Genomic DNA, 17650 nt, shown 5'->3' with positions numbered 1-17650 from the left:
ATTCCTAAGGCAGCTTGCAGGGAAATCAGATCAATAAAATAGTCAACCACTACTTACTGAGCACCAAACAGTATGGCAGGTGCTCTCTTAAGCAAGGAACAAGCTTTATCTCCTTAATCCCTACAATGTCCTGATGAGGTATGGGGGCCATTAGATCACTACAATGCCAGGCGATAGAGCTTAGGGAGGGCGAATACTGGTCACAGACAGCAGGCAGACATTGGAGGTGGAGGTGAATGAAAGCCCCACAGGAGTCTGTCCTTAATCCCTGCCCTGCACTGCTCACTACAGAGCCTCGCTTCAGTGACCAACATGTCACTCAGAGAGGTTAACTGTGAAGACCAGAGAATGATTAGAAGGGCAGTGGCAGACACACTTAGGATTACCCAGCTCTATCTCTCACGTGGAAGTGTATGCCCCATTTAACATATAGACGCATATTATGTTCTGGCTACTTTGTGCTGAAGTGAGCACACACTGGTCCTCCCAAGACCTTCAGAGTTCAGTACCACCCTCAATGAACAGGTACATTCAAGCTTAGTTCACTCAAGGGCACATAGTGATGACATATTGGAGTCCAGACTGAACCTAAATGGTACAACTCCAGAGCCTAAGTAACCACATCAGTGTGCCCCTCCACCTCTGGCAGAACTATTTAGAACACTCCATAGAACCTGTAAGTGAAGTTACATAGCCAAGTTAGTGCCTGGAGTAACCTGCCATTACTGGGACATGCACTTATCTGTTCATCATCTTAAAGGAAAGAGGAAAGTATTTTACTCTGGAACTACATCTCAGGCTAGGTCCACAAGCTAGGAAATACCCTGCCCCTTCCATTTATAAAGGAAAAAGCTCTCTATCAGCTAAAAATAAATGCCTCCCCTCATTATACCCTCAGCTAGAACAACCATAATTTCATACAGGTTGAAGTAACAATGATACATACAGGAGAGGGTAAAGTTATCATTCTTGTATTTTTGGCTACGAGCCTGGCTTTTAATAGCCGAGCCTTCTCTCCAGCCCTAAAGGTATCATTCTTAAGCTGACAGTCTCAACTTTGGTTAGTGTCGTAGTTGGGGTTACCATTGTATGATGAAACACCATGACCAAAGCAACTTGGGGAAGAAAGGGTTTATTGGGCTTACACTTCTACATCACTGTTCATCATCAAAAGAAGTCAGGACAGAAACTCAAACAGGGCAGGAACCCAGAGGCAGGAGCTGATGCAGAGGCCATGGAGGGGTGCTGCTTACTGGCCTGTTCTTTATGGCTTGTTCAGCCTGCTTTCTTATAGAACCCAGGACCACCAGCCCTGAGGTAGCACCAACCACAGTGGGTTGGACCCTCCCACATCAATCATAAATTAAGAGATTGCCCTATAGTCTTGCCTACTGCTGGATCTTATGGAGGCCTTTTCTCAATTGGGGTTCCCTCCTCTCAGATTACTCCAGCTTGTATCAAGTTGACATAACACTAGCAAACATAGTTAGGGTTGATATCAGGAACAAAACACAAGGAGGATTGTGATTAACAATAAAGGGGTGTTGAACTTAGAAGGCATGGGGTGTGGCCCAGATACATTCATCTTCCTGGATTTGCTGTACATGACCCTGTCTTTCTCATCTAGTTGGATGGGTCCCTGATTGGACATTGTTTCTAGACTCTCCTATAACCCATCCTGTATTTGTTCTCCCAATATTGTCATATGCCAAATAGCCCACACTTTGAAGATGTGACACCACTACTGGAAATATGAATAGAAAAGTAAAGTCCAATTACCCAAGACCACTTTCCGTAAGCTATTTCCCTGGTGTGCCCCGCTGCCTCCACAGCCTGCACTCATCCAGGGTCACCCTGGAACCTGCACTCTCGCCCTCTACAGACTCGAGCAGGGCAAGGAGAACTAGCCATAGGCCAGCTCCACCATTGTTCAAGAGCTCTTACATGGTCTTAGAGTGTCTGCTGGGAAATATGACCTTCTTTCTGACAGTGGCCTTTCAAACATACCATATCTTTCACTTTTTGATCCTCCTCTTTTTCCCACCGCAAAGGGACCTCAATGGGCTCTGGGGATGGGGTCAAGGCTCTTGGCTTTGCTGCCTGCCTCCTCTTCCTGCTCAGCCTTGGGTAGCACATTTCATTTTGACTCACCCAGTTCAGAACTGTGATCACCATTCAGACAGGGCAAGTGATGAAGCAAGAGCTGGTTAAACAAACTGAGCATATAAACAAGACTATATGAGACACAGACTGTTCACATCTTTTAAAGGCCTAGTTGCCTCTGACTACCACTGTTAAATTAACACCCTCCTGGCTTGTTAAAGCCTGTTCCTTAACCAACAACCCCTTTGCCAGCAGGAGATAGGCACCGTGGTTGAGTGTGGTGATGAGGATGGAGAGTTAAAACATCAGTGTGGGAGGGCTTGTTTCCAATCTGGCTTATGCACTGACACAAGACTTCCTCCATACGGCTCTTTTTGGTAGCTGCTTATTTCATCCACTTTATAGATGTGGAAGCAGAGACCTGGAGCTGAGATGGCTTGTCCACAGTCACTCAACTAGCTGATAAGGAAACCTTAGGCTTGAACCTCAAACATTCACTCTACAGTGTTGAGCCCCCAGGTTGCTTTGGTATTTGTCATATTATATTTGAGCCACCAGATTAGGTCCATGAAGAACCAAGGTCTAGTAACTTTGAAAACTGACCCTGTATTTGGGAAGATACAATGCCCAGGTTAGTGAGGCAGATCTACCCAAGAGAGACTGGCACCCAGCCCTGGACTGCAGAGGCAAGAAGCGTGGAGCAGACTCAGACCAGTCCATAGTCAAGTTGCCTTTGAACTGTGTCTCAGATGAGGAGTAACTAGGATTCTAGCCCAGGGAGAGCATTGTTTGTAGCTGAGAACCACCTGTGTAAGCAATCAAATCCCTGATGATGTGTTGTGGCATCCAGGACATGGTTCAACCACATAGGGTATCAGTACCAGAAGCAGAAAGAAAACTACAAGATGAGGCCCTGACCCCTAAGTTCCATGCCTCTTTGTATCTATTTTGTGGTTTAAGAGGAAACATTTGGAGGAGAAAGCAACTCATATCAATACTTCTTGGTCCTCAGGAGATGTTTGGTGAGTGAAGTCAAACTATGATGGTCAGATTTAGAAAGTAGTTTTTCTACCATTGGGTCGCTATCGAGAGCTATGCCCTTTATAAGGTATTAAAGGCTCTGAGACATCCTGCAGAGAAACAAAAATGACTGTAGACAGCACTCAGTTTCCAGCAGGACATAGCTTTAAGATCCCTTTAGATAACCAAATTCATGGGTGCTTGGGTCTCTTATGTAAATGGTATATAGTGTCTGTCTATGAACTTCAAATCATCTGTACTACTTATAATACCTAATACAGTGTACCACCACATAAATAGCTCTCATACTATTATGAGGGAAATAATAACAAGAAAAAGGTTTCTACATGTTTAGTACACTTACATTTTTTTTGAATTTTTAAAATTTATTTTTAATTGGGCTGATGAGATGTCTCAGTGTGTAAAGTGGCTTTGCTATGCAAATGTAAGGACCTGAGTGCAGGTCCCAGAACCCATGCAAAATCTGCTTGCGGCTGAATGTGTCTGTGACCCTAGTGTAGGATGAGAGGAACAGACAGATGTGTGGGTCCCTGTGGCTTGCTGACCAGCCAGTCTAGCTCAAACAGTTAGCCAGGTGAGAGAGATCCTGTCTCAAAAATATGTCAAAAACAATAGAAGAAGAAATTTGGTATTGACCTCTGGTCTACGTACCACACCACACCCCCATACTTAGTATAATACTGTTACATACTTATGAGGTACATGTGACATTCCTATGTGTGTGCATGTGTGTCTATGTTACATTGGACATTTGTAAGGAGAGTGAATTCTCTGCTAGCTATTTTGAAATATTTGGTTGATTGCTGTCAGTTAGGCTCCTAGCCCTAGTCCCTAGTCACCTGTCCACTGTACTCACTGACCATCTTTTGCCATTCCCCTCTGGCCCACTTCCCAGCTCTGGCAAACACCACCCTAGTCTCTGCTTCTGTGAGATCAACTTTGTAGCTTCCACGTACACGTACAAGTGAGGAGAGTGGTACTTGTCTTTCTGTGCGGGACTCATTTTGTTTAATGTCCCTCCCCACATGGCTGCTCTGTGATTGGCTGAATATGCGGCCACCGAGTCCATGAATATGCAGAGCCTCCCGTCCATTTTGGCTGCTAACTGCATTTGCCTGCAGAGTTATTTTCCATGTAACTAAGGCCAATGAGTACCATGTGAAATGCTCTGGAAACTGCAGCTGCCATCTGGATTGGCAGATAAAATGTAGAAAAGGCTCCACCCATTCTTACTGAGGTGAAGTCGTTGATAACTCTTGCCCCTAGACTCCCAAGTCAGTCTGTCTTTAGAGACCAAAGGCTTCAGTCATCAGCTTTGATCAGCCCTTTTCTATGGAAACAAGTCTTTTCTCCTCTAAAATGGTTGCCCCTAAGAGCCTGAGTCCTATGCAAGGACTTCAGAGTCAGGAGAGAGCTGTCACATGCCATCAAAATGCCCACTAACTAAAACAAAAAGACCAGAGAGATTTTGTAGAAGGAGTAGTCATAGCAACCCCCTCCCCCCATACCTTGTTGACATCCAGGCTTCTTTTGGCCCTAAATACCATGCTCCTCAGTACCAACCCTTAAAGAACTGTTTTTTTTTCCTCTATAGACACATTCGGTTTGTAGAAGATCGTGCCTCACCCCACACCTGATAAGCTCATGATTCTTTTACCTGGGATAGTTCAGGGAAAGATTACATCTCTCTCCTCACTCAACCTCTCCCAGTGCTACAAAGCTTTCCAGTTTTGTCTTAGTCTTTATCAAAATGGGGAACCTTTAAGATGGACTATATTGCCTTTCCACACAATAACTTTGGGGTTCCCCTCAGAAAACACCATCACCCAGCACTGGGGACTATGGCAGAGCCACTATGGTCTGGTGATGATGTCTTGGCACACAGTGTTGGGAATGTGATGGCTCATGGGAATCTGCCCAGGTTCCACTCGAGCAAGTCAAGCATACCATCAGCATTTCTGGGACAATCCAAGCCTCTTATCCCATCCCTATCACCCACATCATTCATTTCCAGATTGCAGCACAGATAGAAAAAAATCTTAGACCCAGGGTTGTCATGTAGTCACACAAGGGGGTTTCTTTATAAGAGGGCCTCTTTTGAGGTGCCCAGACTCAGGCTACAAACAGCTAGCATTTTGGTCATGGGAAAATGAAGGGTACAGTAACCCTTTATAAAGACTTGTATGTAAGTATCTGTGGACCTTGTGTGAGGGTAATAGAGCTTGTGTTAGACTTATATTCTGTGAGCTGGCCTACAAGAGGTGGCAGTGTGGGGACAAGCCTTGCCCATCCCATAGGGCCCCTCGAGTATATTTGGTCTTAATACCAGCTATTTGCAAATATATATAAGCTGGGCAATCATGTTTGCAGAGAATTTAGAATTATAGACTTTTTCAAAGAATTGAGAAGCCTGGTTGGGCCAGCATCCCAGGAAAGTACAGCCCCTCTGCAGCCTTCTGCTGCATCCCCTCCATTCCTGCCCAGGGGACTCTGCATACTCATATGTCAGCTGGTCTCTCAAGCCTAAGGGGTTTACAAGTACCAAACTGAGAAGTGTACCAGCATACCCGTGAGCTCGGAGGCAACTTTTAAAGAAGCCCTATGAAGAAGCTTAATCTAATCAATCTAACAAATTATTTAAGTAACAAAACACTGTTTAGATTTTCTTTTCTTTTTTTAAATTCAGGCTATACTAAATAAGAAAAAAACTCAAGGGATATTTTTAGGACCCAGATGATAAGTGTTCCCTGAGTCTATGGGCCAAGACAGCAGGAGGTTTGTCAGCTCTCTGATTCACTTTAGATCACACTGACTGAGCTGTCCCAGGACAGAGCCTGCCTGCCCTTCCACACCAGGCACACAATATGGATTTCTGTAAAATGGAAGAAAGACTAGCTTCACTGGCCATAGGCTTCATGTTCCTGCTACCTTAAACAAGGGTAGAGGACCTGGAGCCTGGATGAAAAGACATTTAGAGACCCAATGCTGTACTGGGGGACCCCCTGCCCATCCTTGCTCTTGGGGCTGCAGCATCTGGAACTCTCAAGTTAAGGCTGGGGTTTAAATACTAAGCCCCTAAGTTCAGAGAAATCTAGGGCTCGCTCAGCTCTTAAGTAGGCTGCTTTTCCAACTGATCCCAAATCTTGGGTGGGAGGTGGGGGCTTAAGTCGGGCTGCATTTGGCAGAAAATGACTTCCTGTTTCTAAGAAAGAAAGGCTTATGGGGGCTCAGGAAAGGACTCCAGGAGCTTCTGGACTGCAAAAGGCTCTTGCAAAACAACACTTGGATGATTTACGTGTAAATGAATCAGAAACATGTGGATTAAATTTCCTTGCGAATACAGATGGGTTTAAAAATTAACGGAAAAAGTGTTTGGCAAAATACTTTTGGATTTTTTTTTCTTTTAATTGAATCTAAAATGTCAGGGGTGGGGGTAGGGAAGCAGGAGTAATGCTGGGGACACATGGCCTGGGCTCTCTCTGTCCATCTGTGCTAGAGGGTTCCTTTAGTTTTACACTACATTTTTCCAGACATGATGGTTTAGACAAAGGAAGAGAAAGAGAGCCACTTTGCCTATGCACTAATCATTACTAACAAGAGCATTCATTTAAGTTTAGACTTGTCAATAAACAGAAGGAAAGGCTTTTGCTCTGTACTGTCATTGGCAGCCAAAGATGGCTGTGTCTTTGGTTTTAATATAGGCATCTCTCTTGTCTTGGTCCATTTCCAAGTTGCCACACTGTCTTAATTTTGCTACAGTGGCCCCTCTATTTCTCACACCCTTTATGTTAAGTGTGCCCTATAGAATGGTGTCTGTTTGATATCAGAGAAAAAACAGACCAGAGAATTTTAACAGTGCTCCCAAGGTCACCCAGCTAGAGATGACGAAGTGGTAGGTTCACAGTCAGAGCTAACCTGCCTTCAGGTTAGACCCTGACTGAGGTTAGACCCAGGCTCCACATTTCTATATCTGATTATATTCAAATTTCCAGTAATTCCTGAGTGCTGCAGTTGACTGCATGTTCTGGCCAAGGAGGCTGAGAGTCAGGAAGACAATTAACCATCTCAGAACAACATACTAGAAGTGGGCATGCAAGAGGCAGAATTTCCTAAACACTGCTATGCAGCTCCTAATTCCAAACCCTTTGAAAGAATTTGGGTTGACCTGAGACAGGTCTTCCTTTCATAGGCAACAATTTTCCTGGGGCTATGCTCAGATCATTCCAGAAATCCCAAGAGAAGACACAGTAGAAAAGGTAGTCTACAACTTTAGGCAAATTTGTTCTCTCCTCTAACTCCATGCTTCCTCCAGACTTCATTTTCCAAGTGAACAATGCCTACTGAAGCTGACATACCCTTTTCCAGCTTGAGCTGGAGGGAAGGCCCTCAGATGGTTATTCTGTTGCTTAATTTTCATGCTAACACAGAACATAAGGGGAGACTGTAGAAACAGTTGGCAGTTACAACAGGCCATTTCTTTATTTCATATTTTGGATATGACGGGCAGGAAGGCAGAATGACAAACTGAAAATTCTCACTATTTTTTGCAAAGTCTGAGGCTACAACTTTCCCCATGGTATTCAAACTATGCAACTTTCCAGTTACGTCTTAAAATTGAAGTCAGATTTGGGGAAATGTTTAGGATACTCTGTGCTGTTAGAGATATATACACATGCTGATAAAATTTCCCAATAAGGTATATGTCTATTTTATGACAGAATTAATTCCTGAGAAGATGCAAGCATGTCTCATTAATAATCAATCAACATTGTCATGTGTGGGTTGTTTTTATTGTCTCCCCCCACACCCTGCCACTGTCCTTGGTGAAATATTTGGGTGCAAAACCATTGACTTCTGTCTTTTCTTTTCATAGCGATATCTGGCATGATTGTTCCTCCCATGTGAAAGAATTGCCTTGAAGAATTTTATTAATGAAGAGGTTGGATTCTGCTACGAAAGTAATCTGATATGAGTCCCAGAGCGGAACTTTTAACTCAGGCCTTTTTAAGAGGAATCACACAATAACTGCGGATTTTTAAACAAAATCACCGACCTTGCAAATACTGAAATTGGAAAGGGGGTCTGCCAGAGCAGGGTGTTGGTTAAACTTGTACCCCCAAGTATCTGGGGGATATATTTATTCTGTATTGATAAAAGCAAACCCACAGTTTCTTTTTCTTTTTTTTTTTAAGCTTAACTCTGCAATCATTTGTCTTTTATAAATCATAAAGCTACACACAAGGGCCACTATAAATAAGACTCCATGTTTTAATTTATGATGTTTTTAAAGCTGTGTAAGGGGAGAATGAAGTGGTGATATTTACAAAAAAGCTAAAAGATTAAAAAAAAAAACAGAGAAAAAAGTTAAAAAAAAAAAAAAAAAAAAAAAAAAAGCTTGTATGGGACAGAATAGGAATGCCAGTTAGATTTTTTAGAGAACTAAGGGTCGGCTTTTGCGCCTTAAAGCATATCAATGGTAGATAGCTCAGACAGTGCATTTTCAGTATCTGACTTCACCTGCCATCCCTTAGCAGTTCTGCAAGCTTCTTTCTCTCTTTTGTATGGTTGTCTTAAGTAACTGTGTAAATAACCGCAGCCTGGAAGTTACCAAGCGACATACATGATCACATTTTCCCTTGTACTCAGAAAATCCAGTGCCTCTAGACAGATTGTTTAAAAAAAAAAGAAAGAAAGAAAGAAAGAAAAAAAAAGCAAAGCAAAACAAAACAAAACAAAACAAAACAAATCCCTGCATTTTTTAACCCAAGCTCATTCTTTTACTTACGTCAACTTCTTCCGAAGCCAGTGGCCTCTGAGAGTGGAGAGAGTGGAGTGGCCATGCACTGAGTGAGAAACTCCTTCAAGACTTCATGGAACAGGGTCCAGGCACAGAATTCCACATATGCCCTTCAGTTTACCCCGCTGAGATCTTACTCACGCGCCACCATCAAGAGATGAGATAGCTTACTCCAGCTAGAATCCTAAATGTTAACTCTATATCCAGGCTCAAAACAAACAAACAAACAAACAAACAAACAAAAAAACCTCAGACAAAGCCAAGTGGCAAAGGAGGCGAGTAGGCAGGCTGTTCGGGTTCCTGAATCACACAGGGGCCTGTACCAGCAAGACCCTGGTGTGGTTGTAAAGTTATACATGCAATCAACAGGTAAAGAGCTTTGGGATTCAGAGTGAAAGGAAATTGGGGGAGAGGAAAAGAAGGGGGAGGCCTTGAACTCAGTTTTCTGTGGGAATTTTTGCTTTCAACTGGGAAGTGTTCTTAAAAGAAAGAATCCATAGCAAAGATTCAGCCAGGGAGGCTCTGAGGGGGCACAGGCCTGGCTGACTTCTTTGCCCTTCTGTTTCTGTATGTAGTTATAAATACTGTAGATTTTTTTGTGATTTTTTTTTGCCAAAGTTGTTGTTTTATTTATACATTTTAATGTCTGAAGATGGTTTTCAAGCTCACAAAAAATGATTTTACTGCGTATTTTGCAAAGAAATAAAAAGCGCACTACCTTTAGCTCGCACATACTTGCAAAGTTAACTCAAAGGCTTTGTGTTTGTTTGTTTTCATGGGGATTTTGTAAAATATCCATATAAATAATGTATTTATCTTTGGAATTTGTACATTGCTTTTCTCTCCTCCTACCCCCTAGCCCCAATTTATTATTTTTTTTGTGTGTGTGTGTTTGCTTTGTGAACAGTGCGTATAGTTTGGTCACCTATGGTTGTATTGGCTGTTTCAATGTGATTTCTAAACAATTCATTTATAGGTATTTTTAGTATTGTTTCAAACCATGCTTCAATTTTTTTTATTTCCACCCAAAAGCCATTGTCTATTTTTGTATTATTTGTAAGTTAAGAAGTTTTTTCCAATATATGGCAAAAAAAATAGTAGCGTATTATTCTTGTAGTATTTAGTTCTGTAGATTTAAAAATAATGTATCCTTTGCTTTGGAAGCATACAAAAATGCTGTTTTACTCTATTAATATGCATGGAATCTCTCCCTTTGGAGTGACGCATTTTGTGCATTAAATTTGGGGGAGAAACTTCATAGAGATCAATGAACATACTTTCTTTCTTAAGTCTGCTTGTATATTCTCTGTCTTTCACATAAATATAAACCAGCAGATTGGATGCCTTAACAATGCAAATCATATCCATTTCACCTGTACATTGTAATGTGCACCCCAACTGTCAGCCATCACTCACATTTAAGAAAAAAAAAGAAAAAGAAGAAAAAAAAAACAAAGAAATTGAAAAGCACAAAAGAACTGTTTTGTTACTTTAAGACAATGTTACTTTTTCTAGTAGAGCAAGTGATCATTTACAAGATGCTGCAACTGTGCATGCCCCGTATGGATTTCAATGGTTTTCAATAGACTGTCAGAGTGCGGATTTTTATGGGTTGGGGAGGGCAGGGGAGGGAAGCTGGGGAGGTTGGTAAGGGAGGGGAGGGAGGAAAGCTGATTTTTCATGGTGAGAAATAATAATAATGACGACTGATGATAATAATAAAAAGAAACTGGAAAAATATAAGCAAGGTTTAGCATTGCTTCTCCGTACTCAGAAAGGTTGTCTGAATTCGTGTGGTAAGCGCTGGCCTGAAGATGTCTAAGGTCTAAAGCCATATTTTGTCTGGTGAGCCAGACGAGAGTCTGCAAAGGAACGAGCAGTGAGCTGGTGAGATGTCCGGCTCAGACCCTGACAAAAGACGCCACTAATCTGTTAGCCATGTGCCATGGTGAGAACTTTACTGGAAAGCCCAAAGAGCCTTTAAAAAGAAAATGTGTATCATTTGCGTTTCGTTGTTTATGTTTGACTAGATGATGGAGAAGCATTCTGGTTCTAGGGACCATTTTCTTCTACACAAAATGTTGTTTTCAAGTTCCTTTAAGACATAGCCCCCCTAAATACAGAATATGGCTTTAAGAAGAAGATGGAGTAGAGAGTTCAATTCAGATTTCAGTTTTGGGGGAAGAACCCTGCCTCTGGATGACTGGATATGCATATGCCATGCCCGGCCTCACAATGTAGGATGCAGCTTCATGAACTCATCTCTCAATCTACTAACCTTTCACCTTCTTATCCAAACTTTTTCAATAGACACACACTGTACAGTTCAATTGTTAGAGCACTTAACTACTGTAGAGATTGTTATAATTTTCTTTTTCTTTCTTCTTTCTTTCTTTTTGCAAAAAAAAAAAAAATTCAAGCTGTAAAAACGTTTCAACTTTCACAATATTTAATTAAAGTTACTTCCTGTCTGTGATGGCAGTTCCTAGTGGCGTATTCATTTCTCGATGGTAGAGGAGTCAAAGCTTGATGAACTGCAAAAGGTCTGGGTTTGCTGTTTTTCAGGCCAGTGTTGACACCCAGAGAGAACTAGCTAGGCCTGGGACACCCACTTCCTTTCTTTGTAGGCCCTCAGGGATCTGCTAATTTGGAATGCAAATCGAACACACACAGCGTATTGCTGCCCTCTGCTGGCATGATCCAGGTGTGCACGTGCCCGTGCTGGCCCACCGAGGAGCCAAGGACCCCCAGTCCTGTTATCAGTGAATAGTGCGATATCCCCCATTATAGGAGCTGACTTGGGCATCCAGGAACTGGTCATTCTAGAACACCATCCTGCGCACTGGAAGTCTGAGCTAAACTCTTCCTATGCATCTGCTAATTAATCCCAGTGAGCCTTCTGGCCAATTAATTATGTGCCCTGGCTTGCTGATGAGGCATGTGTGACTAGAGAACCTATATATTTTTTTTTAAACTTGATGTGGATAACAGGGTTTTTTTCCCTCTTGGTGGACAAAGCCACATCTGTCTGGAGTCAAACTTTATAGGGATGCAGTAGGTGTGCAAACGTCACAGGCACTGAGAAGGTGCGCACACACGCAGGATTGTGTCACTTCACGTCCTGTCTTGATCATTGTCTCTCCATTGTTCTTCACGTGCCTTTACTAATTTTGCAATGACTGGACACGATAAGGTTAATGATGCTTACAAAATGCCTGGACCAACAGAAACTCCACGGCCAGAGCTAATAAGGTATCCCATAAGCACCAGCACATTCATTTGTGGCAGGCACGGCAGCTGTGCTGCTCTGAAATATAGCCCAAGGTAAGGTTCTGCAAGACTATCCTGTGTAAGCCAGCATGTATAGAAGTGACTGGCCTGTCTTCAACAGAGAATCCTGCCTGATCAGCATGGCCATTCACTATCTGTTTTTGACATTCTGTATCAGGTGCAGAAGATAAAAATTGAAGAAAAGGTTCAGGATGTCTTCAGGATGCACACAATGTCAGACAAGAGAAATCACTTCCAAGTCATCCTGGTCTACAAGGCTTAGACAACAAGAGGCAGACATAAGCCAGAGCTCCACAGGGTAAAAACAACCACACTCTGAATTACTGGCTTAGTATTTGTTAAGGCCTGCCTCTTGACAGCATTCATTCATTTTCATTCATACATTCATCCATTCACTCATTGATTGGTTCTTTTAAACCTCAAGCATTTGCCATGACAATGACATCAGATGACGAGTGATGTTTCCATTAGTAAGGATATTGACATTGTTTCCACTCTTGGAGCTTACAATGCAATAGGAAAAATCGTCAGAAAGCCCCCCTACACACACACACACACACACACACACACACACACACACACACTACCTAACAATGGTAATGCAGTGCAAGTCAAGAATGTTTTGAAGGTATATCATAGTGAGATCTGACATAATCAAAGAACTTTCTGGAAAAGGCTTCCAGAGAAAGTAGCAGTTGAGCTGAGGAAGAAGGAGAGAACATCTCAGGCAGGGTGGATGAGGATGAGTGTAATGACTAAGCTTCAAGTAGGATAAGGTGCACCAAAGAGCAGAAAGTCTGTGTGAGCGGAGTACACAGATGCTCACAAGGACCTTGGGGGCATAGCAAGTCAAATGCACAGCATATTCTGGGCATCTCACATGGGTTTGGTGTGCTAGACGCGAATGAGCCAATCAGCCGAGGTTCCTGCATTCATAGCCTAGGACAAGCTCATAAAGGGAATGCTGGATAAAAGATGAGGCATCTCCCTGGGGTTAAACAGATGGGTAGAAAAAGTGGTTGGCTAGTGATGTCAGCAAGCACATGCTTCATCGGAAGCGAACACCTGGCTCATTTCACTCCCAACAATTATGCCCACAGCACGAGTGTGGGTTCTTGACATCCGCTGTTCAATTTACGAATCTGAGATGGGTTGCTAGATTTTTTTTTTTTTTTTTTGGCAGGGGTGGGGGAGATGACTTTTCATTTTAAAATGTTGGGATCCGATCTAAAGACAATGATTCAAAAACACAGCATTAGTGGCTGTAGGGATGGCTCAGCATGTAAGAGCATGGTCTACTCTTGCAGAGGACCCAGGTTCAGTTCCCAGCACCCACATGATGGATTAAAACCATCTGTAACACAAGATCCAGTTCCCTCTTCTGGCCTCCTCTGGCACTGCACACAGGGGTGCCCATATATACATGCAAGAGATACTCATATACACAAAAACAAAATTAATACATATTTTAAAAACCCACTGCATTAGCCAAATAAAGATCTATATTCTTGTTCCTTTAAAGTGCCAATTTGGGACTTCTGGCCAAAAGTCCAAGTTACATTCCTCATTCTGTGATCATCCCTGGAGAGTAAAGAATCCTGCAAAGAGATTGGGCATTTGTGTGTTGCTAAGACAAACAGGAATTCTTAAAGCATTCAGAGAGTGTGTGTAAAGACAACTATGATCAATACCTTGAGACTTGACTGTAAGAAAAACCAAGTACTGAAAGTAACTCCCACAGGGACTTGAGAAAGAGGGATCGTGTTCTTGTGAAAGCCTACAGAGTGTAGGAGTTTGGGTTGCTGCTCAATTCACAAGTCTACTGAAAAGCCAGCAATGAATCCTCTCACCTCACAGAAGACCCCTTACAGACAGATTCATTTTACATAAAATTTCAAAGAAGTGAACTCTTTCCAACATGCCATGTTCCAGATCACTCACATTATCAACCCTGAAATGATCACCTCCACCCTTCACCAGGCCATCAATTGCTCATTCCTCAGTATTACATTCTGATCAGCTCCCAAGTCCCATCCCATTCAGGGGAAAACCTCAAACCTATTTGAACTCATTTTGCTTTCAACCTTGGACCTGCCCACAACTCCCTCTCAAGCAAATCTCTCCCTCCCTCCCCCCCCCCTCACACACACATACCATCCATGTGCTGTTGTCTCTTCTCCATTCACGTTTTCTTGTTTTGTCCATATCAAAACACATTCATTATCCCGAAAAACAGTGAGGAGACTTCCATATTGTATAAACAGATCTCATTTGTAATCTTAGCTCCAAGAATGAGCTGGAGGGAACAGGGAAAACTGAGGTGCACCAGGAGGCCATTGTAGTGGTCCAGGCAAGACATAAACAGCTTGGACTATGGAGATAAATGGAAGAAAACAGGCAGAACTAAGGAGGCATAAGAGAACTGTCACGGTCAGATGATTAATGTAACATGGGAGTTAAGGGAGCAAATAAGTCAAAGTCCTAGTCAGCTGCATGTATTCTTCAGGTCTGAGATTGGAACCCAGAACCTCACATATGCTAGGCTTGACATTTACCACTGAGCTACAATGCCCAACCTGATGCTCAGGAGTTTGACAAAGTCAAGTTCTGTTTAAGAGGTTGGCTTCTCTGGGCTGTTTCCTTGCTGTGGAGCTGATAATTAGATCTTCTTCCTTCCTTTACCTTTCTCCCCCTTCCATATATGACCCTCTCCTCCAGGGTCTTCTCTATTACACCAAAAAACTAATCTCACTTTCCACAACTATAAATATATACATATATACATTATGTATATATATATATATATATATATATATATATATATATATATATATATATATATATATATATATATATAAAACCAAAGCATCAAGAAGCTTTATCTCATTTCTCTGGAGAATTAAGGTATAGCGGGATTAATTTTGATCTATTTAGCATACATTTTTTCCTGCAACGATGGTAGAATTTTCACATTCTATATTAAGAACAAAAGTTCTGAGCCCTGGAATTAACCCCAGGCCTGATCACAATGGCTTTCAGGAGGAAACATCTACCTCCAGGAATGATGCCATAAAGAAAATTTCATACTCTACAAAGATGTTCGTGAACTGTCAATAAAAAGGGAGTTGCCCTACTAAAGATGATTCACTCAATAACATGGATTGCTCCAAGAAAGCAAGGAGGAATACAGGGAAATCGGGCAATGTCCAAGCCCTTATTGAAAGGATTTACTTATGCAATGTATTCTTTTGTTTTGTGATTATTTTTTTGAGACAGGGTTTCTCTGTGTAGTTTTGTTGCCTGTCTTAGATCTTGTCTGTAGACTAGGCTGGCCTCGAACTCACAGAGATCTGCCTGGCTCTGCCTCCTGAGTGCTGGGATTAAAGGTGTGAGCCACCACCGCCCAGCTATTCAATGTATTCTTACTGGAAGCTTCTTGTGACATGTTCACAGACATGTCTAACCTTTTGACATCATGACATGACATTGTCATCTAAACAGTTCACACTCTGAATTATACACACACACACACACATACACCATCATAAAAAAAAAAACTCTCACACTTTAAGGAAGTTTATGATTTTGCATGGAGGTCACATTTTTGCTATTCTGGGTACATGTGGCCCATAGGCCACAGGTTGGACACACCTTCATGCTGAGAGTTAGTGTCATATTGACTCATTTCCTTTTCTCACGGCTGCCTAGGGAGGTACAGCTGTGAATTAAGCAGTCCTAACACACATTGCACCAAAATGTTACTGGAACCCAACATGGCTCAGTTGATCTGTGACACTGGGTCTGTATAGATTCCACTAGCTCAACACCAAAAATTAATTGAGACACTGTCAAATTTCTTGTTTGTATCCTCCAACAACCATGATAAGTACCAAAGTCCATTGCAATCCTAATTAATGCTAGTAATTAATTCTTTGTTATTGCTCCCCTCGCTCCCCATCTTACTCTCCTTACTCCACATGGCAAAGGGCCCTTCTCTGTTCTTCAGGGTTTTTATTGCTAATTTCTTCCTTCTTCAGCCTCTTTCATTGCTTGATTTTCTATGACATCTCTTCCAGCAGGAAGACTTTCCACTTTAGCAGAGCAAAGAAAAGGGGACACATTGTGCTAATCAAACATGATCCCCTTTGGCAGCACATCAGAGGGGAGAGCCTATAAATATTCACTTTTTGATAACATTTGACCTGTTCTGTCTGTCTGTCTGCTTTTAATTAATTAATTAATTGAAGCTTTTTTATTTCCTTTAATTTTTTTTCTCTCTAGAACTTGATGGCTATTTTTTCTCTCTCTGGTTCAGTGATCTTATTAAAGCATTCTTCTAATGGTAATTCAGCAGACATGCCTCATAGTTATTAACCAAATATAACTGGATTAAAATATCAAATACCCTAGGCTGGTAAACTTTTCAAATGATACTTCCTTATACTAGCAAAATATTGTGGGTTTCACGGAGGGACCAGAGAGTTGATTTCTTTCTTATTCTGTTTCTTTTTGTTTGTTTGTTTTCTAAAGTGAGAGAAAGAAGGTATGGGCCTGAATGGGTGGACAGGTAGAGAGCAGGGCCTGGGAGATGAGGGAGGCGAAATCACGGTCAGAAGATACTGAATGAAAAAATTTCTTATTCTTTTCAATTCATGGCCCTTCTTTTCATTAATTGCTGTTTCTTATATACATCCCTAAATACATAAGAACAAGCTGCTTAGTCTGCATAATGTTAATTGCATGTCTGTTTTCAAAGGCTGACCATTCGGTTTTGGATAACCAATTGGTGTGTTCTTCCCTGGGGAAGACTGTTTCTCTAATTCTCATCATTCCTTAGCTGCCTGTCTTTCTTTATAAAGGACTGGGACTTTTCCTCATGCATGTTAGCATGTTGTTATATTGGTTCAGCTCATGTGTAGGCAGTCATTTTGGGGAGACTTTACGGATATAGCTTTTGACTTTCCTAGGAGACACAATCTGACAACAAACTCCATGATCCCCTGACTTTTTCAATCTTTCTGTTCTCTCTTCCAAAATGATCACTGAGCCTTAGTTGTAAGAGTGGTATTAATAGACGTATCCTTTGGGACTAGGCTCCACAATTCGGCAGTCTGACTGACTGTAGTTTTCCTTAATGGTCTCCATCTGTTGCAAAGAGAAATTTCCTTGATGAGGGGTACAGAACTACTTACTTGTGTGTATAAAGACAAATATTTAGAATACAGTTAGAGTTGTTCTGGTTTAGTAATGTGGTGGCTGTAGGTTCTCCTCCAAGACCCATGACTTTACTAGCCCAGAGTAACTGACTAATTTTCTGGTACCAGGCATAATTTCCTTCATGTTGAGTGGATCTTAATTTCCTTCACTTTAAGGGAATAGTAAGTTCAATTAGAGAGTTGTTGGTTACCACCAGGTTAT

At 41.8% G+C, this 17650-nt stretch overlaps 1 protein-coding gene across 6 annotated transcripts in view; it reads left to right on the top strand.

Moving 5' to 3' along the window:
• The window catches only part of Ebf1 (EBF transcription factor 1), a 411013-nt gene extending 399591 nt beyond the window's left edge, over window positions 1–11422 (top strand). For all 6 annotated transcript variants that reach the window (XM_052758377.1, XM_052758378.1, XM_052758375.1 and 3 more), the window contains exon 16: window positions 8018–11422. In XM_052758377.1, coding sequence (XP_052614337.1) covers window positions 8018–8049 — 32 coding nt within the window. In that variant the 3' untranslated portion in view covers window positions 8050–11422. The remainder of the gene's footprint in view (window positions 1–8017) is intronic.
• The last annotated feature ends 6228 nt before the right edge of the window (window positions 11423–17650 follow it).

Source organism: Peromyscus californicus, unplaced genomic scaffold, assembly GCF_007827085.1.
Source record: "Peromyscus californicus insignis strain IS unplaced genomic scaffold, ASM782708v3 Scaffold_3__1_contigs__length_106647218, whole genome shotgun sequence".
Taxonomy (NCBI): Eukaryota; Metazoa; Chordata; class Mammalia; order Rodentia; family Cricetidae; genus Peromyscus; species Peromyscus californicus.
This window is presented reverse-complemented; position numbering and strand designations above follow the sequence as displayed.